This window comes from Anser cygnoides, chromosome 5 (assembly GCF_040182565.1).
Source record: "Anser cygnoides isolate HZ-2024a breed goose chromosome 5, Taihu_goose_T2T_genome, whole genome shotgun sequence".
Lineage (NCBI taxonomy): Eukaryota > Metazoa > Chordata > Aves > Anseriformes > Anatidae > Anser > Anser cygnoides.
Window position 1 is genome coordinate 57,940,032 of NC_089877.1, and position 26,165 is coordinate 57,966,196.

A 26,165-nucleotide genomic window follows, 5' to 3' on the forward strand; every position below is an offset into this window, starting at 1 on the left:
GGCTTGGTGCCTGCTCTTCTTCAGGCGCTTGCATTCCTGCTCCGTGGAATTTTGCTGGGATTTGGGCTGTTCCCACAACCTGGGACTGGCTCCCTGCAGCGCTGCTGTCCCCATGCCGTGGGAGCAGATGGGTCCTCCCATGGCCACCTTGGCTTATTACTTCTGTGCCACAAGAACCTTTAAGTATTTTAACTCGTTCCAGATTCTTTGGACTGTGTGGTTGGCCAAATTTAGATGGTGAACCTGTGGCCTCCCCTTATCTGACAGCAAACTATATGCTCTGCCGTAAGGCAGCAGTTGCTTCCAGATATTTAGCTACCTACAGCCTCCTTTCAGAATGTAAAAATGTTAGCAAGAAGTATTTAGCATGTGAAAGGTCCTCTCCTAGCATGAAGCTTTGTTCCCCACTATAAAATAATGAATTCCTGCCTCAACCTTGAAATCCCAAGCGCATTAGTGAACACATGGATTTAGCAAGTTTCCCTAGCTGCGGGTCGTCTTTAGATTCCTCCTTGAAACAAGAATGTTGTCCTGATCTCTGTCAACTGCGTGGAGATGGCAGCCTGTTGCTGGCAGGGTCTGGTCTTAGCTCAGAAATGAGCTCGGGGCACTGCTCCACCGCTTGGCGTTGGAGGGCATCGCCTGCTGGTTGATTGCTAGTTGCAGCTAAGGGAAGCAGGAAAGGCAGCAGCTGTCAGGTGGTGTTGTCAGGAAAAGTTTTTTAGTGTACAAGGGCTCAGGGACGTGGCAAAGTGCCCGCAAGTAAAAGCCTGCCTGCCCCTGCTTAGTCTTAGTGTGGCGGTGCAGAGGGGCTGGTGGGGAGGCCTTTCGTATCTGGCTGGTCTGGATTGACTGAACATGCAGCACGGCGCTCAGACACATGGCAAGGTGTTCTTCCAGACGTGGAAACCTGATTTTTCTACTCCCTGATGCTGGGAATGTGACAATAGCTAGATGTAGAAAACAGATTAGATCTATTTCCCCAAATATTTATCCAGAATATAAGCCAGTAAATGTCACACCTTTGTAATAAACTAACTTATATTCTGATTATTTAGGTCTCCTGATCGTAGAAAAAACCTTACGTATATCCCTTGTTGTTTTACACTTCCATAGGATGAACTGGCTTCCTAGTAGAAAGCTGAAGGAAAATTAAAACCAACCCTCGGTGCAACTATAGAAGTTCACACCAAGGAACTGTGGTGTTACAACAGAGACGATACCTCAGCATGGCCCCAATGCCATAGGTCCTACCCCTGCTACGACACCGGGAATGATAAGGAAAGCCCCAGTGAAGTTCCCAGCATTGCTCCTGGAGAAGGGTGCCTCCAGCCCGGCCTCCTCGCACCGAGCTCCGGGCGCTGAACCCACTGAAGTCAGCAGGAGGTTAACTCGGATCACAGCTATTCCCCTGACCATGTATTACAGGCAGTTGGATTTTGTTTCAGTGATGAGCTTCAAGTACAGCCAAAAGCGAACAGAGGCACGTTGACCTCATAGCTGTGAATGCAGACTGAGCGTCCAAGACAATTAAAAGCATAAAACACGCGCCATCTCCAAATCCCTGGCAAATCAGTGCTAGAAGTTACCACTGCCCTGTCTGCCTGAGAAGACTTTAACACTCGCTGCATAGGAGGTTGGAAGGCAGCCATCCCCAATGAATTACTTACAAGCTTTGACTAGAGTCAGAGTTGGAGATTTACACAAGCCTCGTAATCTAATAGTAGAGTTTACTTTATGAGAGTGCCACACCAAAGATAGTAAAATGCAATTTTAGCTAACAAATCTACATGCTTCCACAGAAAAGCTCCAGCCATCACGGAACATGTCAGCACTGCTGAGGGCCTCACACAGATTTATAGTTTTCAGTTTATGGTTGAAGAGTTATTGTTAACTCCATTGTTATAGGCTTACTGTAATTAAAAGCTCCAGTCACACATCATTTTAACCATAACTAATAAAACCCAATGCATTCTGAGATGTGTTTTCCTGTGCTAAGCATCTGAAACATTTTCATGCTGGACCTTTGACCTACGTTAGGATAGATTTTGGAAGTAAACTGTCTGTCATAAGCTTATTTTCCTGTAATTTGCTTGGATCCACAAAATTCCTTTCAGTTTTGCTTTACTGTAGTAAAACACGAAGCAAGGCAATGCTTAGAAGTTTTCCCTTGTGCATGCAACAGGTGATCATAAGCAAAGTCCTGTATCTCTTTAAGAGCCACCTTTCAACTTTCTGTGTTTCTTGTTTCGTAACTTGTAAGTAAGAATGGTTATTTTTGTTGTAGAGGGATAGACCTTTGGTATTTTGTCATGTGAATAACGCTTTTCCTCTTTCCTCTCAAAGATTTAAGAACACACACTTTTTTTTTGGTCTTTCTACAGGCGGCTACAGATACAAATCCTACCTCAGATCATCTGAATTACTGTTTTCAGAAACTTACTAAGATGGGGCAGAGAACCTAGACAGGTGGAGAGAAAGATTTTAGCCAGCCTATTTCCCAGCGTTTTGTCAAATAACCTCAGCAGCCTTGCAGCGAAGACATACAGGATCCCACTTCTACTGACAGGTTTATGGATCTCTGTCATTTAATTCTTCAAGGTTGATCTTAGTCTCAGATACCACTAACATACAGAGATCCTAATACCAAGTGAGTATATTATGATGATATAAATATATATATTGCAAATGGTATTTATCGAGATATGATATCCACACAATATTATATCCTCTTGAAGAAGCACAGATACTATAAAAATCTGAATATAGCTATGTGGAAAGCACATAGAAAACTCACATGCACCAGAAACCAACTTCGCTTCAACAGTTTGCACCTTGCAATTCGTTGCAGCAATTGGAACTATGGCTCTTTGTACTACAAAGAGTTTCCCTATGTTTGAGATCATACGATGGGTTAAGTATACAGAGGGAGGAAGTCAGAAAAACAACGTGCGTGATCTGGAATAGAGATTACTGAATGGAGGGGTGTGTATAGGACTGAGAATCAACATGCCTCTGAAAGCTTCGGGAGGCGTCGTGCCCAAGTTTGAAACCCCTGCATTAAAAAAGTAGAGCAGAAACTCTGGGCAGACTGCACACATTCGTTCATCCCTGACCGTACGCAAGAAAGAGGCAAAACTACACGCCAGGTGGGATGCACCTTGGCTGAAGTTCTCACCGTGCTTCTCCCCAGTGGTAACGCTTAACCCGCTGCATCTGCAGGTTTTGCTTATTAGGTACAGCAGCAGGAAGCATTACAACTTTATTAGCAGAATGCCCAGCTTCTACATCAAAGGACACCAAGTGCACACACCCACATCCCATTGCAATTTTTAAAGCCCACCTACTGCAAACTTGTGCAGGCTGCGTCAAAGATAAAAAAGAAAGAAAGAGAGAGATTTGGAAAAAAAAAAAAAAAGAAAAAAAAAAAGACTTACCAAAAATAACTGAAGTTCTCTAAAGTTGCCCTGAAGTTGAAATAGCCCAGAACACCAGTGCAGAGCCTGCCTTAAACTCTCTCTCTCTTTCCCACTCCCCCCTCTCTCTCCAGCAATTGGAAGGAGGGCTGTGCAGAAATTCAGCAAACAATTTTCCTTCTATGTCGACCGGGGCGTTCCTCTACGGGCAGAAAGGGGATGGCTAAGCCTGGGTGAGGCTTGTTGCTATCCCCAAGCCAAAGAGCGCTGTCGCAGATTACACAGCCCATGAAATCCAATCCCTTTCTCTACTCAGGCAACAGCTGTACAGCTTCAGCTGAGGCAGGAGCAGCGCGTAGACCCTGGGCTTGTTCCCGATCGGGTTTTCCATGCTGGGGGAGAGAGAGGAACGGGGGTGCAAGGGTTTCTGCAGGCTCCGTGGCTTCTCCCTGCTCGGTGCCTACAGCCGCAGGCACGAGCGCACGCAGGGTGGAGGTACGGGGCAATTTCCTCATGACCGAAAGTATATGGGATGTGGGCGCCCGTGCAAAACAAACATCTCTTTTCCTGAAATTCATTCCCAGCCCTGCTTCAGGACATAAGCAGGCAATTAACATTATATGTATTAGTAAATTCTCAGGCAAGCATGCACACAGACAGGATGCGGTCTGTCACAGCAGCATGGTTCAAGCGGGTTTCAAGGCTGCTCTGGTGGCCTCTTTAAGTTCATTTCTTTTGGTGTCACTTTTTGCCAACAGCTTGATTCTTTCCAAAAAAGCCTGAACTCTGCGCTGACAGACCTTGCAGCACGTTAAGCGCTATGGTGGCTGGCAGCTTAGCGCTGCCTTTGCAGCGTGTCCTGATACCAACACAAGGAGAAAGCTGCCTAGTGCCTGCAGAAATGGTTTGGCTAAAACTCACGGCCCCTCCTCTCACCTGTCGCTATTTCTCCACCCCCTGCAAAGGAAAGAAATTCGTAGTACAGCCAATTCTTCCCTCCCTGAGGAATTCCTCCGGTCCTCTGTCCCTCTTCCCTGACGTTTCAAAAAAAATCACAGCAAGAGACCTCAGTCAGGGCTTCCTTGTTTCGCAAAAGCATTTGCCTGCTTGTTTGCATGCTGTCAGACAGGTGAGAGGTGAGCGAGGGTGCAAAACACAAACAGCACACGAGGAGCCCTGGGAGTGCCCCGCAATTGCTCCAGCTGCTTTGCCAATGCACCAGAGCAGAACATGAGCAGGTAAAATCCAGGCCAGCCAAAGGGACCCCTGTGTCCACACAACAGCCTCCCTTCACGGCACAGCAGATGTGCTGGGGATTTCTCTGCTATGGGCTCTGAGTGTGTTCCAGGCTCTCAAATTCTGTGGATGCCCTGTATCAGGACCCAATTTCAGAATGGGAGCACCCTGTTTCTACAGCGGGCATGTGGAAATTTGGCAGTGAAATCTGAGGGTATGGCTCTGCTTCCATCCTGGGTGTGTGCTTAATGCAGGCGCTTTGCAAAAGTGGGTCTTAACAGAACCACAGTATTTGTATTAAAGCCAACTCTGGAATGAATTTTGTGTAAATAATGGAGACTATTCTATCTAATTATATATTAATTATATAAGTCACATATATAGTATAATTAATAAATACGACATATACCTAATTAATATACACAATTTGTCTGCCTGTGAATAGTGCCTTATATAATCTGCATATCAATTACACAATTATATCATATATAAAGTATAATTTACAATATGCAATTGTATATAGTATATATAATCATGTATAATTAATACAAATATTACGTGAGGCACTGCCCAGTTCACTACCCACTACACAAACAGTTTCTTCTCGTGAGGGTGGCACCCACACTCGTGACAGAGGACTGGAGGCCTCCTGAGCTGCAGTCGGCAGCAGGAAAGGCAGCAAACCGTGTCAGGTGGGGAAGGGATCAAGGCGTCTCCAATGCTTAGATCATTATTTTGGCTTGCTCTGCAGCCATCCCCATTTCTATTCTCAGTTCTTGGGACTACACCGAGGTCCAGCCTTTCTGAACTATCTTTCAACATCATCCTGACAAACAATATGTATTTTTAGAAACAGATGTGCAAAACAAGGAGCCCAGCCCGGCACCGCGGTTCCACGCAGGGACAGCCCGTTTGGATGCAGAAATCTGGCTGCCACCTCGAGAACCGGCACTGCGACCAGCAGCACTCCGGCCAGGCGCAGACCCTGTGTAACGGCAGCAGTGCGCTCTGTCCTCAACCTATGCTTTATTTAAACACTTTGCTGAATACATTGATGGGTGTTGCTTCGATCTTTCCAGAATTTTTAAAGCCCGCATGAGACAAACCCATGGCTAAGTTGAGGGAAGCCAACTATTTTTTCCGTAAATGTGGAAGAAGTTATTATGTTCTTTTTTAAGGTATTGGGAAATCTACATTCATTGTCCCTGGCTTTTTTCCAGTTTTAGCTCAGAACTAAATGCATAAGCCCTGAGATCTGAGCAGTGCCACGCTGCTATAACTCTGCTGAGTGCAGCTGATATAGGGGAGATGTATACCCACATAACTCGAAGCCTAAAATCGTCCCTCTTGCCAATCAACTGAAGATCCATTTGGTAGAGTTCTGTGACTATCAAAGTACTTTAACACTATTTGCCTGACATGAATGCACGATACTCACTTGATGTATCTTTAAAAAAATCAGTGGGATAGCACAATGTTTATCAAATCAATTACTTGTCTACTAAGCTATTAAAAATACTACACCTAGATGGTTATTTGCAATTCTCCAAACGATTCCAGGACAACAGAGCTGACTAATTCAGTGGGTATACTCCAGGTAACCCTTCTTGTTTCCTCTTCTTGACAGATATCTAAATATTAAGAAACTCTCTGAGTTTGGTGAGGCAATATTGAAAGTTCCTCTCAGCTCTATTGCCTTGCCAGACAGTAGGATTATATCTTGCATTTCTCTGTTTCACCTTTCCCACCCTTTCCCAGCTCCCTGTATTAAAACTTTGTTTTCTTTCCTCGGTTCAGAGGTAAGGCTGAGAGTACACAATGGAATGACACAAGCTTGCTGTTATTATTGTTATTGACATCCTGACCTGTGAATAGACTGGTATTAGGCCTGCGCATAAGGGTGTGCTGCTTTACTAGTAATTGAGGAAAAAAAAAAAAGAGGAAAAACAACAGGAATTTTATTCTGTGTTCTTTGGTCCAAAGAGAGGGAGATGAAACGTTTGGTGAGACTTTAGTAAAGCATGCTCTGAAACACAAATTCATGTACTTTATTGTGGAGGATGTAAGGCTGACCGTTTCTATTATTTTTCCTTTTTAACAATTGTAAATATTTAGAGATCTGGGGGAAAAGTCACAAACTTCCACATGCAGATAAGACTGGGTGACAGAGATCAGCTACTGGAAGTGATCTTGTCAGCCCAGCTCAGAAATGAGCTAAAATATTGTGGACCTCAGGTTTAAAGAGAAATGGGCTTCCTTCTCCAGAAGGAAGAAGCACCAAAGAAAGAAAAAAGAAGGGAAAACCAAGCTCAGCATGAACAGAAGGTGTAGAGGAGCAGATGGGAGTGAATGTCAGACCAGCCGTAAGAGGAACGAATAGCCAGCTGTGGAGGGATCTGGCCACCAACTCTCAGATCAATCCCAAAGGAAGATAAATATCACATCAGTCACCAATTTGCAGACATCTCCTATGCTTTGTCTCCCATAACTCTACATTTTGTTAAGACAAAGAAATCTATATATTTTATAATCTTGTAGTTTGAACTAAAAAGGAATGTTAGCCAGCCACGCAGACTTCCTCTGAATTTCTTCTCTTCTGCGATACATAAGCTATTAATTTGATTGATTTGCTTCAACACTTCTTTGCATAAAACTCATCCAGCTGCAGGTGGGCATATAACCTCAAAAACTGAAAGAGAGCCAGTATGGAAATGAGGTTTCATCACTGCCTCTTTTAAGAAGCCTTGGAGTTGGACTCAAAGGCCTCATTCTGAAGCTGGTCAATTCAAACGAATTCCGCCCCCCAAAAAATTGAATGGGTGTCATTCACATATTTTGTAACCTAACTGGAATCTGTCCTCCAAACAGGTTAGTCTTGTGTTCTTTACCTCCTTTTCATCTCAGAATTTGCTTAAAAGAGGCTTCAGTGTCTACCTGCTCTTGGTGGGCTCTACCAACACTACCTGCATGTTGCACTGACAGCAAGCTGGAAACTTTACCATTTCATGTAGTGATAGGTTTCTCCTTTGTGAAGATAAACAAATGTGAACTCCACAGTATCTAGTGAGGGAGAAGGAAAAGCCAAATTCAGGCTAAAGGCCAAAAAAAGAAAAAAGAAAAAAAAAAAAAGAAGAAGAAGAAGAATTGTGCATTTTCAGAAAGTCAAATGTACTCTTCTGGGATTCCTAAATACACATTTTTTCACTTTAGTAGTTAATATTCTTGCTTATTAGAAAAAAAAATAAAAAAGCTAAATAAAAATGCTGATCTGCAACCAGCATAAATAAAAAACGTCACCAACAACAAAGAAAGCATTATTTAGAAATGAAACAAAATGAGACATTTCCAAGACCAATCCTTTCATGAACGGGAGGAGAAGAAAAAGGAAACCAATTCACTTTGGACTTCTTTTACTTTGTCCTGAGGCATATGCTCCATCTCCCTTTGTCCTCCAAATGCATTTCCATCAGCCCTGACAGTGCTGGCATTGACCTTGTGCAGCCAAAATAGCCTGGACAGAACGAACCAGAAAAAAGGAGCCAAGCACACCAAGGGCCAATGCAGCCATGGACCTGGGGGAAAACTGCTATAATTAGCAAGGCCTGTGCAGGAATTGACGAAAACCATGGTCCTTGTGGATTTGCTGCCTTCCTGCCCCCATCAGCTGCGTGTTTGCTCATATGGAGCGGAGCAGAGACGTCCCCTGCAGAGCTCCTCGCCCAGCCTGGGCTGGTGGGTCACCCAACAGACCGCGTTCCCCTCAACCAGTGGAGATCTGTCTCCAGACTGCATGCTGTGGAGGGTTTTAATTAAAGGTTAATATTTACTCTGTGTTCCCCCCAGCCATCTCATTCCCTCCTCTCCATTGCGTTTAATTGCCCTCTCAACCAGGGTTCAGAGCTGGCTGACCCTGGGTCTTTATTATTTTACTATTTTGAAACTTGCAATATTGGACAGAAGGCAGAACCAGGAGTGTCCCTGAAAAGTGAAAATTAGTGACAAACAGCTGACAACATGCGAACAAAAGCATCTTTTCCAGCTGGAGAGATAGGTGTTACTACCTACAAATAACCTGATTGCACCAGGTGGCAATGCTCAAGAATCTGAAAAAGGAATGATTTAAAATGAATTATTTCTTTTTCTGCAATGTCATTAGACTGCCTTAAGCCCTTTTCTTTTATCACCAGCTTAAATCGGTCATTTTTCTTCAGTTCAGAAATAAGGGGAGAGCGACTAAAACCTTCCAAACTGTAAATACAACATTACCAAGTTCTGTATTTTCAAGTGACAATGTACCGAGTCAGGTATTTCTGAAGAGAAAGGTACTAAAAAGTCTTTGTGGGACATTTGCTGTATTCAATCAAGACACCTTTTTCTATCAGATTGGAAGTTAAAAGGAGGTTGCACTGATGTTTCTAGATCTGGAGTAAGAAGCAGACCCTGATAAAAATAAAGTGTAAACATTTCATGCGATAGTTCACATGCTATTGGAAAAGCAAAAATTTCAGCTGTTGTAACAAAACACATTTTGGTTGCTTCACTATGCTGTTTTTGGCTCCTTTCGTTTTTACCAGGCACTCTATTGAAGGGTATAAACTCACTTTTTGTTGGAGCTTGTACGGTCAGGACTTATGACAAAGGCTGTTTGCAGCTGTGGAAATGATTCTGAGTGAATTCTCCCTTGTGTTTTTTTTTTCTTTTTGTTTTTCTTTTTTTTTTTTTCCTAAGCCTTAAAAAAGTGCTTAAACAAAAAAAAAATCTTAAAATAAAACAGAACTGGCAAATGATCTCATTGTGTGCCCTGGGGTTTCCATGGCATTTAGCGAGCAACCACGGATGAGTACATTTGCTGAAGTGGAGCAGATAAAGCAGTAACTGGGAGCTGGGCTGGAACAATCCCCCCCCGGCTGTGGGCTCCCCATGAAGCATGCCCTGGGTGCTGGAGGGGTGAAAACGTCCAGTGGGGGCCCTGTGGTGCCCCTTTCATCTTGCTTGGGAAGGGCTGTGTGTGGGGTGGCACGTTTCTTCCCGTTAATTCTTTCTGAGATTGTTTTAACCCAGGTGCTTGCACAGATCCTGTCTCTTCTTGGATCACTTGTGCCCAACTTCATGCCCCGATCTGTGGACGTGAGCTGGCCCTGAGGATGCCCAGGTGAATGGCAAAACCAGGAGAAACTGCCTCAAACTGCCCAGCGCCAACTCCCTTCTTAATAACGCAATCTGTCCACCTCCAGGCCATTTCGCCTTGCCGCTGCCGGTGTTAAATGAGGGTTTAATGGACACAGGGGGCCGCAGTGTGCCGGTGGCTGGCACCAACCTCTGTGGAAAACGAGGGTCAGCGCTGCCGCCGTGCCATGCCATGGTGCGCGTCGTCGGCTGCGACAGAGGAGGGACTCGGCGGTGACAATGGGGACGCTGTTCGAGGTCGGAGGTTGGCAGCGTGGCAGGATTTGCTTCTCGATGAAGTGAGCCGCTTAGCCGGTATCAAGTGTCTGCTTGTTAAGTCGAGTGATGGGGCAGATCCAAGCGTTAGAGGGCCTTGTTTTAAATAAACCACTCACTGCGCTGCGCTGGCTTACGCTGCGTAAACAACATCCACGGGAGATGGAAATTCATTTGGCTAATTCATTGCGAGGCTACGAGGTCTCCTGCTTTCTTACGGAGATGAAGATGATTTTCCAAAAAGCAGAAAATTCACCTCGAAGCCCTACATCCCATCGTACGCGGGTCTTGGGCAAGCCCACAGAATTTCTGCTGCTAAACAAAATAATTCCAGTAACATCCCTGGTGGAGACAGAATTCCCTCACAGGGGGAAAAGGCGGAAGGGTAAATAAAATCAGGTAACTTGCAAACTTATCTGACACCAGTACTTCATCTTTTTTCAGCTGAACTGGCTTGCAGGTGCCCCAGAAGGGAAACCTGTGGGATGTGGCAGCCAGGAGGGCACAAGGACAAGGCTGCTGGTTCCCTGATGGCTTCACCCCCTGGGTTTCTTAGCTCACACAAGTTTGCAGTCAACTCTTTGGGCATTAAAGGCATTCAATCCCTCTTAGCATCCTGGTGCTTTGTAGCTCCAGGCCTTTTCACTCCACATTCAGTGTCGCTGAAGCTGTTGAAGGGTTCCCCTCTGAAAGGCATCCTCCTCCCTGGGGCTGTACGCTACGTAAAGCAGCCCTGGTACTGCTGATACGCTGTGAAAACCTTTCCCCACCACTGCACTGGTGCCTTTGAGCTCAGCTGCCAAGCACTTGCTTGAACGAACAAACCTTATGTGCAATAATTAATTCCCCCTAATTTGATAACGATGCTAATGGCAAACAAAGTTACAGTTCAGTCCTGCACAGCACGCAGGGCTGTTGGTTCTGGCTGCATTTGTCCTTAGGTAGGAATTGCCAAAATGCGAGCAAATAACTCGCAGTGTTTTAGAAGAATTTATATATATATATTGCGGAGCTTAGGCAGCAGAAGTGCTCTCATTTTCTGGTGCAAACAGAGTGAACACAGACTAAGAAGAACGGCTGCAAAGCCTGAGATGGCCCGGAGATGGGAAGCGAAGAGCACTTTCTCTGGGAGCTTGGCAAACCAGGAGCGGCCAGCAGTGAGCCGGGCCCTTCCACCAACTGCCGTCTCACACGAGTGCTCATTTTTCTGGCATTTCTTTACTTGTGAAGAAAATTGTTTTATTTTTAAAATTAAAAATATATATATATTTCTAAGTATTTGGGGAGTAGGAGGATAATTGATTTTTAATGATTTTTCCAAAATGTTCATTAAAATATATGGAAAACCAAATCAAAAAGTACCGATAGCTTATCTTTTTCTATATACTTTTTTCTTCAATTTGTTATTTATCTAAAATTATTGTATTAATTAAAAGAATGCCAAGAGATACCTAGGTTGGCCAGTGAAAAAATAGAACAGCAAAAAAGAAGGGAGAGGGGATGTTGCTTTGCTGTCTTCTACATTGCGTTGAGTCAGCTAAATTACACGGTTGCTTTGTTTAAACACCTTTCTTTAAAACACGAAAAAGTCTTCTTAAAAGTTTTTTTTTATTTAAAATGAGTACTACTATGCATAAACAGGTGAGACAGAAATTATTGGGGGATTTTTTTTTTAAATGTATTTTTCAGCCACTGCTATGTTCTTGCTCAAGGAACTCAAACAGGTGCCTGTGGCCCTGCTGGCAGCCGCAGCATCCTGCACGGAGCAGCCCCGCGTGCTCCCCGGCTGGGTTTGTGAGCGGTGGGGGTGACTCGGGGAACCAGCAGCTCTGTTCCCACTTCATGCTAAATCAACACGATTCATCCTCTGCTGATAGCACCCTGTACATGGAGAGGTTCTCACCCTATAGATTTCCAAACTCCAAATCCTGGTTTCAGGAAACTATTGTTCTGAATGCAAATACACAACAGAGGAAGGTGTGCGATAAGGAAATAGAAGGGCAGAACTGTAATTAGCATCGGTCCTGTGCTTAAGTCTGATCTGTCACTCCTTAATGAAGGTCTTTGGATGCATGGAGAGAGGCACGTCAGCCTTCAAGCAGCATCCACACAAGATAGGGATGCTGAATGTGCCTGCATCCAGCACAGGTCCCTCAGGCAAAGCAGCGGAGGCTCAGTCCCCGGGGCTGCCCGTGCACAAAGCACAGCTGGGTCACCACAACGGGTGCAGCAGGAGCAGCCTCAGCCCCTAACGCAGCACGACAGAGCTCGGTGACGCTGCCTTATTTATTTGGATTCGACGAAAGTTTACCCAGGCATTTACTTACAGCAATAGAAGGGCTCGGCGCCTGGTGATAAACTGCTGCCTGAAGCCCATTTCCATCTGTAATTGTTAGCACAGCTGATGATTGTCCCTCGGTTCACGAAACCACCCGTTATTCTGGGCTCTGCTTCATGACTCAGCTCCTGAGAGCTATTTCGAGTGGCAGAGGAGACAAGCTGCCAGGCTGGCATCCCCTTCTGCTGGCTGGGTGGAAATAGGATGTGGCTTCGCACGACATGGTGTTTTATCTGCCCCGACAAAAGAAGCGTGTTCCTGCTCTGCGAGCCGTCTGAAGGGATTACGCTGACTGAAGCCATAATCGTATGCTCTGATATTGTTAATGTATTATAAATGGTCCATTATTCATCCGCATGAGGAAAGCCAGAGGAATGGAAAATTAAAATGCGAAACTAGCGAGCACAAAAAAATGAGCGAGTGATTCATGCTGTGTGGAAAATGGGCCTCACTGGGTGTAGGTCGGTGGTGCTGTTGAAGTTAAGTCCTGCACCGGGGGCTAATAATTTAGCTCATTCACAGCAACATTTGTCTCCCTCTCAGTCCTGAAAAATGCACGAGTAAAAACAGCACACAGAGCCTCCGTGAGACTTGGTCCTCCTGCTCTGTTCCCTCGTGCCCTTCAGCCCTCCCTGATGGCAGAGGGATCTTCTCCCCAGAAGCCTTTGGAGGCAATGGGAAGTCAACTACCTGAAAATTCAGAACTGGCGAGGATCGCAGGAGTGAAACATCCCGAATGCCCAATTAGCCAGCTTTATTATCATATCACGTGTGGTCTCTGTGAAAATCTAGCCACATCTTGCAAGCTCAGAGACCATCAAAAAGATGCTGCATGTGTACACTCGGTAATCAGGTTATTAGAAACCCATGAGGAGGCTCCTAATGTGAGTCACGCTATCCAGGAAGATATGAGACAGAGCAGTCAATTCACTGTTAAAAAGGAGCAGGAGCCTAGTGCAAAATCAGCAAATCCAGGCAACCGTGGATATTGCAGACAAGTTTGAACAGTGTTTTATTTACAGTCTCACAAATGCCTAAATCTCAGCAGAGCTGCAGATCTAACTCTACGCTGATTTGGAGGAAGGAGGTGCCAGTGACAGCTTTGAAGATTTATTTGCACTTCGTTGCACCCACCCAACTTTTCTGTAAGCTTGAAGGGAGGGGGACCAAGGGCTGTGAGATGGAGGAGCAAGACCATGGCTGAAATGGTCTTGGGCAACTGCATGGAAGAGAAGCCTTTGGGAGATCTTACAAGACAGCTTGGAAAAGAGATTAGATTCAGGTACAGCGTTAGTTTCTCATTTTCTTAGTTTACATTTTTTTAATCCAGGGGAGCTTTTGACTTCTAGCGACAGAACAAGTTATAACAGAGCAGCGCTGCAGAACAGCCCTTGGGGTGTCTACAAAGCAGAACAGGTTTGGGAATCAGCAGCATAGGCCCACTGTCATCACCCAGTGATATGCAAAAAGGGAAAAGTCACCCTGCCAGAAGTTACCTAGAGCCTCAATAGCCAAACAACCCACGAATTTTAAGAAACAGACATTTTATGAAAACCAAACTGACCAGGCAACAGGCTGAGCAGGAGAGTAGTGATGGTGACAATGCTGGAGTATGTGCTCCTGATAACAGCACTGTGATACACAGCAGCCTGATGCAGCCTTTCCTTCCTGGCCACTGTAAGATTCTCTTACCTATCTACCTTAGTGCAATGAGCCTGTTTCTTTTTTTTTTGTTTCTTTTTTTTTCTTTTTTTCCACTTAAAAATTCTCTGATTCTGGCCAGAACATGTCCCTGCAGAGAACGCCCATCTCCTGGGGCAGAATGGGTTGGCAGCAAGTCAGCCCCTGCTTGGGAACAATCCCGCAGATTGCTGAGCTGGAGAGAGGAGACAGTGGACAAAAGCCATGGCAGACATCACCGCGATAGCTGCTAGAGAGATGAGGAGTAGATGCAAGTGGGACCTAGATAAGGATCGGCTGAGAAGAGCACATCTTCACCTGGACTGAGTGAGGAGCAAGGTGGAAACCTCCTGAGCCCTTGGAGTGCAGAAGAAGCTGGAATTTATTGTGTGGAGCAAGGAGGGAAGAAGTCGAGGAGAGCTGGGTCTGGTGGGAAACAGTCCTCTCAGGTGTGTGGCTAAGATTAGCTCCTCATGCATTTTCTGTCCACAACACTTGCATTTCCACAAATTGTCTAGCAGATAGCTTTATAGAGAAGAGTCTGGATGAAGATTTTGAACACGTATTAAGTAAAGAAATTGGAGTGTAAAATCTCATGATGGTCAAACAACGCAATTCCATTTTAGACCGTGAGTGCTCATAGCACAAATTAAGACAGACCAAAGTACAGAGGAGCCCCAGCTGGAGCTATCAAAACTACTGTTATTTCCCTGGAAAGCGTGGAAATCTATGGCTGCTCATCAAAGCTGCTCAGCAAATAATTTTCAGCCATGGGAGCTTTCCGCTTTTGGATGGCACTCTGCCAGTAAAAAGCAAGGTGGTGCACATCAAAAATATTGTTAATTTTGACTGCACCTGTTGACCCTGACCCTGTGGCAGATGGAACATGTCATGCATTTCATAACGCCTAAATAGTGTGTGACTCCGCGCAGGACGGACTGCAGGGCTGTCCACAGCACGATTCACTGGAAGTCCACCTCTTCTCCTATACCTACACATCTGAAAAGGCAGCTGACAGCTGATTTTGAACGCTTTGCTCCTTCCTGGGGATCCTGCAGCCTTTGTATCCTTTTATCTTTAGTTTAAATCAGCATTCTTTCTATTTAATTTGAGAATAAGGATGTCCCCCAGGTTTAGGCTCACCCGTGAAGTTTAAAGCTCTGCACATCTCATCAGCGATCACAAGCAATGAAGGACGGAGTGCAGCTGGCAGGAATGAGGTTGCAGTTACGACTTATGCACTAAGTCGCACCTTTCCTGTAACCTGCAGGCTGCGTGAGCTCTGCGTGCTCCAAGCCTGGAGGGTGTCAGGCTGTTTGCTGAGAGCCAGCGTGGGCAGATGCCTGGATTAGGGCTTTTCCATGGTCCTTTGAAGTACCCATACATGATGAGCAGCACAAACTACTATAGAGTTGACACCCTCAAGCAAGGACAGACTTTTATTCTGAAAAATCTACTTAAATCCAATCTGCTGCTGTGTAATGTATATGCCAGAGGGACAAAATATGGTGTAAAATAAGATCTCAGCAAACTGAGATCCAGCTTACATATTTGGCCTGCTTAATCCAAGGATGAAAATAATTACACAGAGTTAGTCTAAGCAATCCCAGAAGGATTTGAGCATGTGAAATATAGTCATTGCGATGAGCGGAAGGAAGGGAGAGCTACACCAGTTTCACTTCCCCTTGGCTTCCTTTGACTCGTGTGTGAATTTGGCCCAGAAAACTGTCTGGCACTGGGGCTGGTGATCATTCATCCCTTCTATTTGCACAAGAATGTGGGAAGGGCTTAGAAAAAGCTCCTCTTCTCCCATCTGGGGGCCTGGGTGGGTGCCAGTTAAGTCCAATGATTCATAACCATTTCAAGAAGCTCCTTGTCACTCTATTTTGCAGACATTTGTAAAGAAAGCAAACATACATGCCACAGCAGCACGTAGGTTGCTCTGTTGGGATGGGGGGGGGATCTGACTTTCCGCCGTTTGTCATAACAGCAGTGGCAGGAGAAGGAAAATAAAACCAGCTTATCATCTTAGCACGCATCCAGCCCCAGAGGCTGGGGGAAACGAAAGCGAAGAGATGTAAGGCACAGGTGGAAGCGCTGGATGCGGTGTGTGCTCGGAGGAGCAAGGAGCTGCATCCTCAGAGGGCACCGGAGCCCTGCGCGATGGCGAGGAGAAAAGCCAGCGCCTACCTGGGTGCCGCGGGCAGCTCTCCGTCCCCGTCTCCCCGCCGACAGCCGTCCCCGCTGTGATGAATGAGGTGCTTCGGGTCATTCATGGGGCCCGGTCCCCGGGGTGGGGCGGTTTTGGCCCCAAACCCCGCCTCGCATCATGTGAGCCGCTCGTGGCCAGGGCTTCCCAAAGCCAACTCCCTTTGCCCGCGTTCCTGCAAGCCTTCGTGAGCTTCTCCGCGTGCCGGGCGGCAAACGGCAGCCAGCCCGCCTCGCCTTTGAGCCTTCGCCAGGGCTTTGTTTGTTTTCTCTTCTGTTCAAAACATTCCTTGTGTCTCCCTGCCTCGCTCAATTAGCTACAATGCTCAGCTTCTCCCGTTTTTAAGCAGTGCCTAAACAACAGCCGGCCAGATGTAGAGAGACTTCGGTATGGCTGTGCTGGACAGGGAAGGTGCCACTCTGCCTGTCCCCGCTGAGCGTGATGGGTTCATCCCGGCGGTGATAAACCTGAAATCAGCAGTAGGGAAGATGTGGTGGTTTGGGGTTAATGACTAGAGTAGGGCTGGTGCCTCGGTCTTGCAGTGCCCTGCAGCCCACACTACCACGTTTTTGTTCTCTGAATTGAGGAAAGATCTTAACAATACCCGCAGTTGCAGGAGGGGTGGCAAGGGCACAAAGGGAGGATGACACTGCAGACAAGGGAATGCCTCCGAGGGGTCCTCAGCAGCCAGAAAAGGTGGGAAGCCTGAGAAAAAGGCAGCTGGGGAACAGGAGGAAGCCCTCTGGGACGACTGGGGAGGAGAGGTGAGGAGAAAGACAGAAAGGTCGTGCACAGGCAGGTAGGTCAGAAAGAAAAGTGGCCTCGGATATTTGGAGCAGTTCCATCAGATGGACCTCCAAGATGTGTTTCAGAGGTCTGAGTGAGCTGGACTATTCTCACATCCCCATGACTTGCTTATCTTTACCTATCGCAGTGCAGTCTGTCCGGGGGTTAAAACTGCAGTTTTCGACCATGTGGCAGGCTGTTGTAATCCATCTCTATTACATAACCCAGCAAATATTCTGCTAAAGTTCAGTTACATTGCAGGGCTGGTGATGGCGAGGATCAGATTCTCCTTTACAACTTCTTCCCCTTTGGAAATCAGGGCAGTGACACGCAAGTGGCAGCTTTTCCTCTGCTTGCCAAGCCCAGTGAGCAGGAAAAGGCATCGTGTTCGCCCTCATAGTGGGCACGTTCTGCTCATCGAGGAGCAGGTTGGCGTTTCTCCTTCCTCTACTCACTCCCGCTGTGGGACAGAGCAGGGATTAGAGTGGATGAGACAAGCACGGCACAGGTCGAACAAAGAAAGGGGACCAGTGTAGAAGGGAGATAAGTTATCCTTAGCCTGAGTTAGGTGGAGTCCAGCTGCTCTTGTGCTGTTTCAGTAAGGTCATTCTGGAGTAAGAGCGGACACAAAGAGGAAGGGAGGGTGACAAGAAAAATCTTGTTATTTAGCCTCTTCCTGAGATGTTTTATAGGTTGTTTGACATATAATTTCATGACTTTTCACGGAAAAGCTTTTCTAGGATGTTTTTGTCCTCCTCCCTTTAATGCTACTGCTGCCTTTGTGGTGATGCGGGACCTGTGCAGCGCTCCAAGTCTCATATTTTCTCCTGCTCCTCCTCATCTGTGTAGGGACTGGAGCCCAACCCTGCTTCTCTCTTCTCATTAGGATTCCTGGCCTTTCTCTGAAATACAGACAGCAGCTGCTGGAGGCTCAAAAACTCTGACTGTTGGTCCAGATCCCCAATTGCTCTGCATTTTAAAACAGTTTGGGTTCCAGCTCCTTCACACTTGGCTGCTGAGACTCACCTTTTTTCATCTTTTTCCATACCTTCTGTTCTAGTCCTTTTTGTTTTCCTAATCTTTGCTTTATCCCCCACTTACTAAGGCTTTTTGTGGCCCAACTACCTCTTCCAGTTAGGCTAGCGTGAATGTAGGATAAATCTGCAGGTGTAATTGGGATTGTAAGATAGGAGATGACTATACATTCCAACAGCTGGAGCCAAAACCAATGCCACCACCGTCAGCATCTTTCTTGCTGTTGTTCCTAGTATCAAAGAGAGACCGTAGCCTGGGAATGATGATATGAATCATCAGACTTGCACAATGTCCCTACTTCTACCATCTCCAGATACTTTACAGCCATTAATTAAATATAGGAGCTCAATAACGAGGAGGGTATTCATTTTCAGGGTGAGGCATTGAGAAGGCAGCAACGTTGTCAAAGGCACATATCAAGGGTCTAGCCTTGCTTTGTGGTGAAGTCCCCCATCGATTATATTAACTCACAGTCAGCAATAGGAGTCAGCAGAACAGCACCCATATCTTGTCTCTGTGCTGCCAGAACACTGATCCCCTGGGAAAATGGGTGCCTTAAAAATGCTAAGTTTTCTCTGTGTAATACAGAATAAAATTTGATAAGCTGTATCGAATTTGGGGTCAGTAGAAGAATCCTTTCTTGTTATTATGTTAATGTGGCAGTAGAGACCTTTACAGAATGGAAACTGTACTCTCAAATGAGAATTTCTGGGGCAAACCACCCCATGTAGTAGCACTGGCTTCACTGAGGGCTCTCACATTTCCTCTTCCAGGCAGTGACAGCAAGATTTGCAATACCCGAGGAGTCTGGAGTGGTTTCACCCCTTTCATACTAGTGCTGAGTCTCAGTGGGAGTTACTGACGTTGATCATCAGTCCAATGAGAGCGCTGCTTCAGTGTGACCAGACCTTGAAAACAAAAGCGTAGGGAACCTGGTCTGTTCTGTATTCATGCACATTCACAGCACATCTCCTGCAGTATGTTAAAGCATGCTGCTTCGTGCTGCATGTCATGAACTTTAAAAAAAAGGAATAGAGAATGAGTTTGGAAAAAATTCCCAGGTTATTCAGTGCATCTGCCTTCTGCGCCCTAAGAAAATGATGAAGCATATAAGGCTGTTGCCTTTATTTCTTTTTGGTGCCTAGGTGTGCTCTCACAGTGAGCTAATACACTGGTCCATCCCACCTGTGCATTTCATAGGAAAAATTCCATGTTGAGGTGAGATGGAAAATTCTATGGTGGTGAAAGGGAGGTGAAGTAGTTTTGTGTCTTTTCTTTTACGTATTCTATGTGCAGCACTGAGTACATGCTATAATTTACAATGACTTTGCCAGCATAAATTTACTAATATTTCACCCACAATAATTTTACCAACTGGACACATATTTTTTTTTCCAGCCTGTTCTGGCAGAGGAACTCACACAGATAGAAATCTGATGGTGCAATTGTACTAAAGAAAACCCTGCAAGCACAGCCAGGACTAATTACTCTAACCTCAGACCTGGCTGCTGTCCACACGATGAGGCTCTGTGCCGGCACATGGACTAGCAGAGTTTGTAGAGGAAGAAACTAATGGAGAAACAGGAATGAAAGGTTGTGCAACCTTTATGGCCCCAAAGATACTTCAACATACAACGAAGATGTTATGCCAGTAAGTTTGGGTCCATAGATAATCCAATTTAGTAAGCCCATAGGGTTAAGCCTAGAAAAATGAGGATCTTGAAGACACTTTAAAATTCATCTGTATCTTGTAACCAAGTAAAGTTATGTAATTGCCTGTGCTGACGTAAAGACAGGGATGTAACCTTGAGAGATGGCTATTCCTTTGGTATTTGATAGATTGGTGGTGTTCGTTTTCCAGGATGAATGGGATCCAGAGTGGATTGCACAGGGTGGATGAAGCTCCCTTGTAAGGAGGAACAGCTCCAGGTGCCTTTTCTGTGGCAGCAACACTGGCAGTTATCCCCTCCACTGCCCCTCCTGACCACCACCTTATCCCAAAAGGTGCGCTCCAAGTGGGAGCAGGGTGAAAATAGCCCTCTGGCAACCTCACTGCCAGCCAAAAACCCATGGGGATACCACACCACTAAATATCACAGCCCCGAGCATCCCAGGGAGTCAGGCTACCAGAGGTGACTGTGGTAGGGATGGGGTGTTGATGGGAACAATGGGACACGGTATCCAGTCTTCTTGTGCAGCCGCTCCTTTGTATGGACAAGTGCATCCTGGCTGTTTGCTGGCTGTTTGTCTTGGCAGCAAGTCCCCACAGGGAACCGAGGGTGTCGTTTATCCCCAGCATCCACAGCCCTCACCAGAGCGAGCAGCAAGAGCTGGCAGGGGGTTCTCTCTGGCCTTTGCTTCACATTCCTCCACCTCTCACACAATAACAAGGGTCCTGCAGAAGAGACCTCTGCCAATTCTCTGTCTCTTCCTTGTAGTTTTGAAATGCAGCAGTCAAGAAAATTCATGTTTTTCAGCCGGTTTTGGTTTGCTCCCAGGGCATGTCCGTTCCTCTCGTGAATCAGAAGCGGTGGCAAACACAACGTGCTGTGCCTCTGTCGGGTACATACCATCCCCATTCCTCGCTGTTAGATGGAGAACAGCAGCACGGTTTATTGCCCTGTGGATGGACAAAGAGAGCCTTGTTCCCTGTGGGACTCTGTCATGCTGATGTTTCTTTTCCACTTGGCGCTTCTATGTCACCAAAAGAGCCGGTGCGCACCCATTGGACATAGAAGTGCGAAATTAATAACCAGAAATAAAAACTCGTGAGATGGCTCTAGGGAGGGAGAACAGAGAGAAGCCAGAGGGATGCAATTTACTGCGCCTGATTCACCGTGCTGGCAGGGCGCTCTCCGCCAGAGCCAAGTGAATCAGATCCTCTTTCAGTCTCTGCTGGCACCGTAGTTATTTTGGTGTCACCATGGATAAAAGGAGCTTATATTTGGGAAGCTTTTTTAGACAGACAGTGAGTTTAGACACATTGACGTGTGCCCTGAAACTGAAACAGCCTGAGTCATCCTAACGTTACACTGGCTGAAATAAGTGAAAAAATGGGGAAAATTAAATAGAGTGGGATGTCAGGTCAGAGCCTCTCCCGAGAGCCAGGGAGGTTGCTCCTTGCCCATGCTGGGAGCCTGGCTCCTGCAGGTTTTGTTTATCTCTCTCTTTTAATGGGGCTGGAGTAGACACTGTTGCAGCTCGTAGACAAACATCTTGAGAAAATTTCTAAGAAAAAATGCAGCTCCGCTGGCATTTTGTCTTGGGTCCTTTAAATTTGTGTGCCGCATTCAGCAGCTCTTAAGACAGAGTGGACACCCAGCCCTCAAAGTGCCTTTACCATCACAGATATAATAGCAGAGAAGAAGGGATTTATTTGAGCTGTTAATGTTTTTTGAATGTCTCAGCTTGCAATGGAGTCCTGCCCATGGATTTTCACAGCTCTGACCTGTATCATGAGAGCACATGTGTACTGTTCTCACACAGTGCAAAGATGAATCTGGCACCTGAGAAGCAGCAATGCTGTGGTCCAAATGCCCATTCAGCAAACTCCAAAAGTACGTATCTTGTTTTGACCCTATGCTCCAGTCCTGTGGCCATCAGGAGGCCATCAGGAGGTCATACAAACCTTCTCAAGTGAGACACTGAGCTGAGTCTTTTAAAGACTGCCATTACTTTCTGGGAATTTAGGCCAGGCCCCAAACAAGATAAAGAGCAAGTGTAGAAGACGTTTGTGCTAAAACCTTTATATTTTAGGATTAGGCCAATTATCACAGTTTGCTGATGCAGACATTTTCTTCTCCTACTTATTTGTTGTTCTGACTCAAAAATTATCCATGGAAAACATTGTCTCAGCATTCATCAACAACTGCAGAATGCTCCCGGCATCCTCCAGATGTCAGGTCTGAGTGCAAGCTTGTGCTTGCCTGGCTAATAAGGAAAACTAGCAAATTTTTGTTTACCTGTTTCCCACCTGTATTATGACAGTCAGCTAATGCAAGGGCAGATGAACGTAGCCAGCAGAGACAGCAGCTTACAAAACAAGCCTATTTTTAACAAGCTTCCCTTCCATGCTGCGGAGGAAACAAGGGATTTAATATGCACTTCTTGATGTGGGATTCACTGTGTGGTTTTCCCCACCCTTGTTCAGATGAGCCTGCCTCATCGCCAGGCTAAAACCTCCTTCTGTCTTTCTCCTGGACTTGGCAGGCTTTCCCAAACTCACATCACATGCTCCAGGCAGCCAGCCAGCCTACCTGTCTGAGAAAAACAGACCTGCTTTTCCCTGCCGCACCCTGACCTCTGAGGATGATAACCCGCTGGCAAGAAATATCAGCAATAACTGTTTGGAAAACAGACGCCTGTCAAGTTTCGCATGCAACCGGCTTTCCCTGCCGCCTCCCTTCCCAGCGTGGCCCTCAATGGCCACCGGGATGCTCCCCTTGCCCGTGACCCACCACAGCATCCTTTCACACTGCTGGAAAACTGGTACCAGAGAGATCCCAGCCCATGTTTGTGGCATGGTAGCATGCTGTTTCCTGAGCAAGAAATACCCAAAGCTTTTTGCTAATTACTGGGGAAAGCCTGGAGGGTGGCGATGTGGAGCACTCTGCTAGTGTTAAGCTTTTATTTGTTTCTATCAGGTAGCACCTAGAAGTCCCAACAACACGTCTCTGATGTGGAATATAGTAAAACCCATTAAACTAGTTTATTTTCTAAATAAATAAACCTGTGCAGGCAGAGAATCAATAGGAAAATGATGCTGAAAGAAAATCTTTCCCCCAAAACTTACATTGAGTATATTTTGAGAAAATCAAATGAAATTACTGTCTGGGTGTAGCCCTGAAATATTTGCTATGATCTTGCACCAATTCAATTACCTAATCTAAACACCAGGTAAGCAGCAGAGGGTTGTGTTGTATCTTTTCAATGGGTGGAGAGAAATGACTTATTCCTTGAGTCGGCTCCTTCATGTCAACAAGGCAATTCAAGCAGTGAGATACTACTTTGTCTACTGGGAGTCTGGCAAGCAATCTATGACTTTCCATTGTTGTGGAAAATATAATCCTAAATTATTTACTACAGAAAAGCAGAAATAATCAGGCATGTTTAAAAAAATACTCTCCACTTTTTGTCTATCAAAATGTTTACAGACTGTGTTTTGTAGATAACAACTTCTTCTACCAGAATAAATAGCAAGCAAATTTATTGCAAAATGTAAATAAACATAGATTTGGTATGTTTTAGGAAAAAAAAAAAAAAAAAGATACTGTAGAAATTTCAGATTCTTGGCATTTTTGTAGACACAACCTTAAGACTACTAGTTGCTTATTTTAAAACAGGATAATCTGTGCATAAACTAAAGAACAGAGTTTTAATTTATTGATATGCTTCTGCCAGCTAAGAACTGGTTTTCATTACTCTTTTGACTCATTATTGCAATCATCACTGTTCTGTTTCAGCAATATTTTACATTCAAATGTATATATTTTCCCCTTTAAAAGAGGGGTTAGATTTCTAATTTCCTTCTGCTCTGCAGTAGGGAAACACAAGAAAAAAAAATGCCCTTCTTCCAGAGTGCTGTATTGTTCAGCCAACAGATTGAATACAGAGCATAGGACACATTGAATTTGCAAACACACACTATGCAGCACAGCTTTTAGCTAGTGAAAATGCCAGGTAGATTGTATCATGCACCATATCCTGCCAGTCACTTCCTAATCGCTATGAGAAATGAAGGGCAAGCATGTGAATTAAGGCATGCAATCTGAAACAGTTAATTTAGACACAATTGAATTTAATTTGTATACAAAGTCAAAGGCTTCCCCAAGCTTAGCTTCAGCATAATGTAGGCACCGAGGAAAGTTTAGAGGAGGCTTTTCTTAACACTATTTTTCCTTATCTGATTCATGCAGCATCAGAGAAAGCCACACCCTAGAAGCTGCAGGGTTTGCCTCGGCGGTTGATTCGCAGCTAGCAGAGCACAGAAAAGCAGAAGCAGAATACAGAAAAGTATAGAAAATGTAAGCCCACCACTGGCTGGAGATCCTGGCCAGTTAGGAAGAACTAGATGAAAGCAGTCACACATCTTGGTAGATTATGGTGGTACAGCAATAACAAGAGAGGAAAACTTTGTCTTTGCAGAGGATCCCAGTGCAGAATCAGTCCCAATCCAGAGGAGACGAAGACTTTGTGACTCTGTGCTGCAGGAAAAGTGCAGCTAGACTGAAACTAAATGCTGACACACTCCTTAGCCTCTCCGTGAATATACATCCTCGGATGCCAACCAGATTATTCCGGGCTGCCCTGCATTGCATTATGCCTGACTGATCACTGCTTGCAGAGCTGGAGCTTCAGGTCATTGCAGAGAGAGAAAAGGAGTGATGTGGATGTTCCTAGCCGAGCCCGAAGACACTCAGGGAGATTGATGAAGGATACCCGGGCTGCCCGATTGGCTGCTGCGCTCCCCGAGCTCGAGTTGAGAGGGCAAACAGAGAGAGCGCAGCAGCCTCCCAGGGACGGAGAGAGCCAGGAGAGCCCCGGGGGGACAGGAGCCAGAAATGGCAGGGCGAGTTTCTGCACGCTTCCCTGGGAGAAAGCAGGGAGGTGGGCAAGGAAGGGGAGTGGACCCCTGGATTTTTCCCTCCTGTGAGACAGGGCCAGATCCAAAGCCCCCCAAAGCCAGCAGAAGGGATCCCACTCGTCTGCTAATGCTTAAAAATCATACACTTTAAGTCTGTTCTCCCAGCAAAGGAAGGGGCTTGGGACCCAGCCTGAGAATGAGATTCATCTCATTTTCCAACCCGAATTTCCAAGGATGGAAAAGAGCAAGATATAAGTTATATGAAACTCTTTAGTGCTGCACTTATTAAAATGCTCAGTCGTTTATGCAAATGCAAATCAGGCAAAGAAATCCCTAAACCCCTCCATGCTTTTCATTAGTAATTTTTATAAAACATGGGAATTGTGCTGTCCATTCCACATGCAGCCAGCCCAGGGCCAGAAACAGCTGCTGTGCAAGAATGTGCACTAGGTCTGATCCAGTGCCCACTGAGATTAGTGAGACCAGCCTTCCTGATCCTGGTGGGAGCTGAGGATAAAAGTCAGCAACCAGTGCAAGCCAAGAAGTGAGTATTGCTGGAGGCAGGGAATGTGCCCGTACTGGCACCCCTGTTTCCTGTTAGTGACTATTACAGTGGTATTGGTAAGGAAAATGGGACAGGAAGGGGCTTCAAATCTTCCTGATAGAGCTGGATGGTAGGGAGTGCCCCTATCACAGGCATTTCAGGGCCAGGACGGTGCACATGTGACTGCACTGCTTCTGGCACTCAGGTTAGTTCATACCCAGTCCTCAAGTCATCTTAATGGGCATAATCCCCATGACACCAGTTTGCTGGTCCCAGCCAGGACTGGGGGGATTCAGTGCCTCAAAGAGCACAGGCGTGCTGACTGCCACCAGAAGTGGGGTATGTGGACTTCTGAGGGTAGGGTTCAACTCCCATGACTCTAGACATCTACAGAATAAATGTCTGCACCCTGTGTCCTGCTGCAGCCAAAGGGCTATAGTCATCCAACCTTATGTTGGTGTTAAGAGACTATTCTTGACTTTATTGTCTGTACAGACCTCAGAGCCTACAGTCTCGACTCCATGGCTGTAAAACCTGGACTCCTTGACCTGCCCAGAGGGCCCAAATGCCAAGACGGATGTACCTACACCGCAGGTACTTGCAGTCAGGTGAGAGGAATTCCACCCAAGGTGTTTGTGGGACAGTAGATGCCTGATGCAGGGGATCAAAAGACAGGACTGAAGTTTGTGTTAAATACACCAGCCCAGATGAACAATCTGTCACAGTGCAGGGCCAGGGCCTCTGCCAGACACAGCCTCTGCTGTAGGAAGGGAGTGCAAGGTCACAACTCTTGCTTGTGTGGGTCAACAACGCTCTGCCTCTGCGTGTCCCTCACACCTACCTGGACCTCAAGAGGGCTTGAGAAGAGGATATTTACCATCTCAGCACAGTCTATC

The 26,165-nt window shown here is 45.9% G+C and overlaps 1 protein-coding gene across 3 annotated transcripts in view; it reads right to left on the bottom strand.

Annotated features, from left to right (window-relative positions):
* AHNAK2 (AHNAK nucleoprotein 2) overlaps nt 1–24,251 on the bottom strand; it is a 72,958-nt gene extending 48,707 nt beyond the window's left edge. Inside the window, exon 1 of one of the 3 annotated variants that reach the window (XM_066998441.1) lies at nt 24,176–24,251. In XM_066998441.1, coding sequence (XP_066854542.1) covers nt 24,176–24,230 — 55 coding nt within the window. In that variant the 5' untranslated portion in view covers nt 24,231–24,251. Of the gene's footprint in view, nt 1–3,437; nt 3,686–16,302; nt 16,400–24,175 lie in introns of those variants that run through there. The other 2 variants (XM_066998440.1, XM_066998442.1) reach the window with 2 other exon arrangements.
* Nucleotides 24,252–26,165: the final 1,914 nt, after the last annotated feature.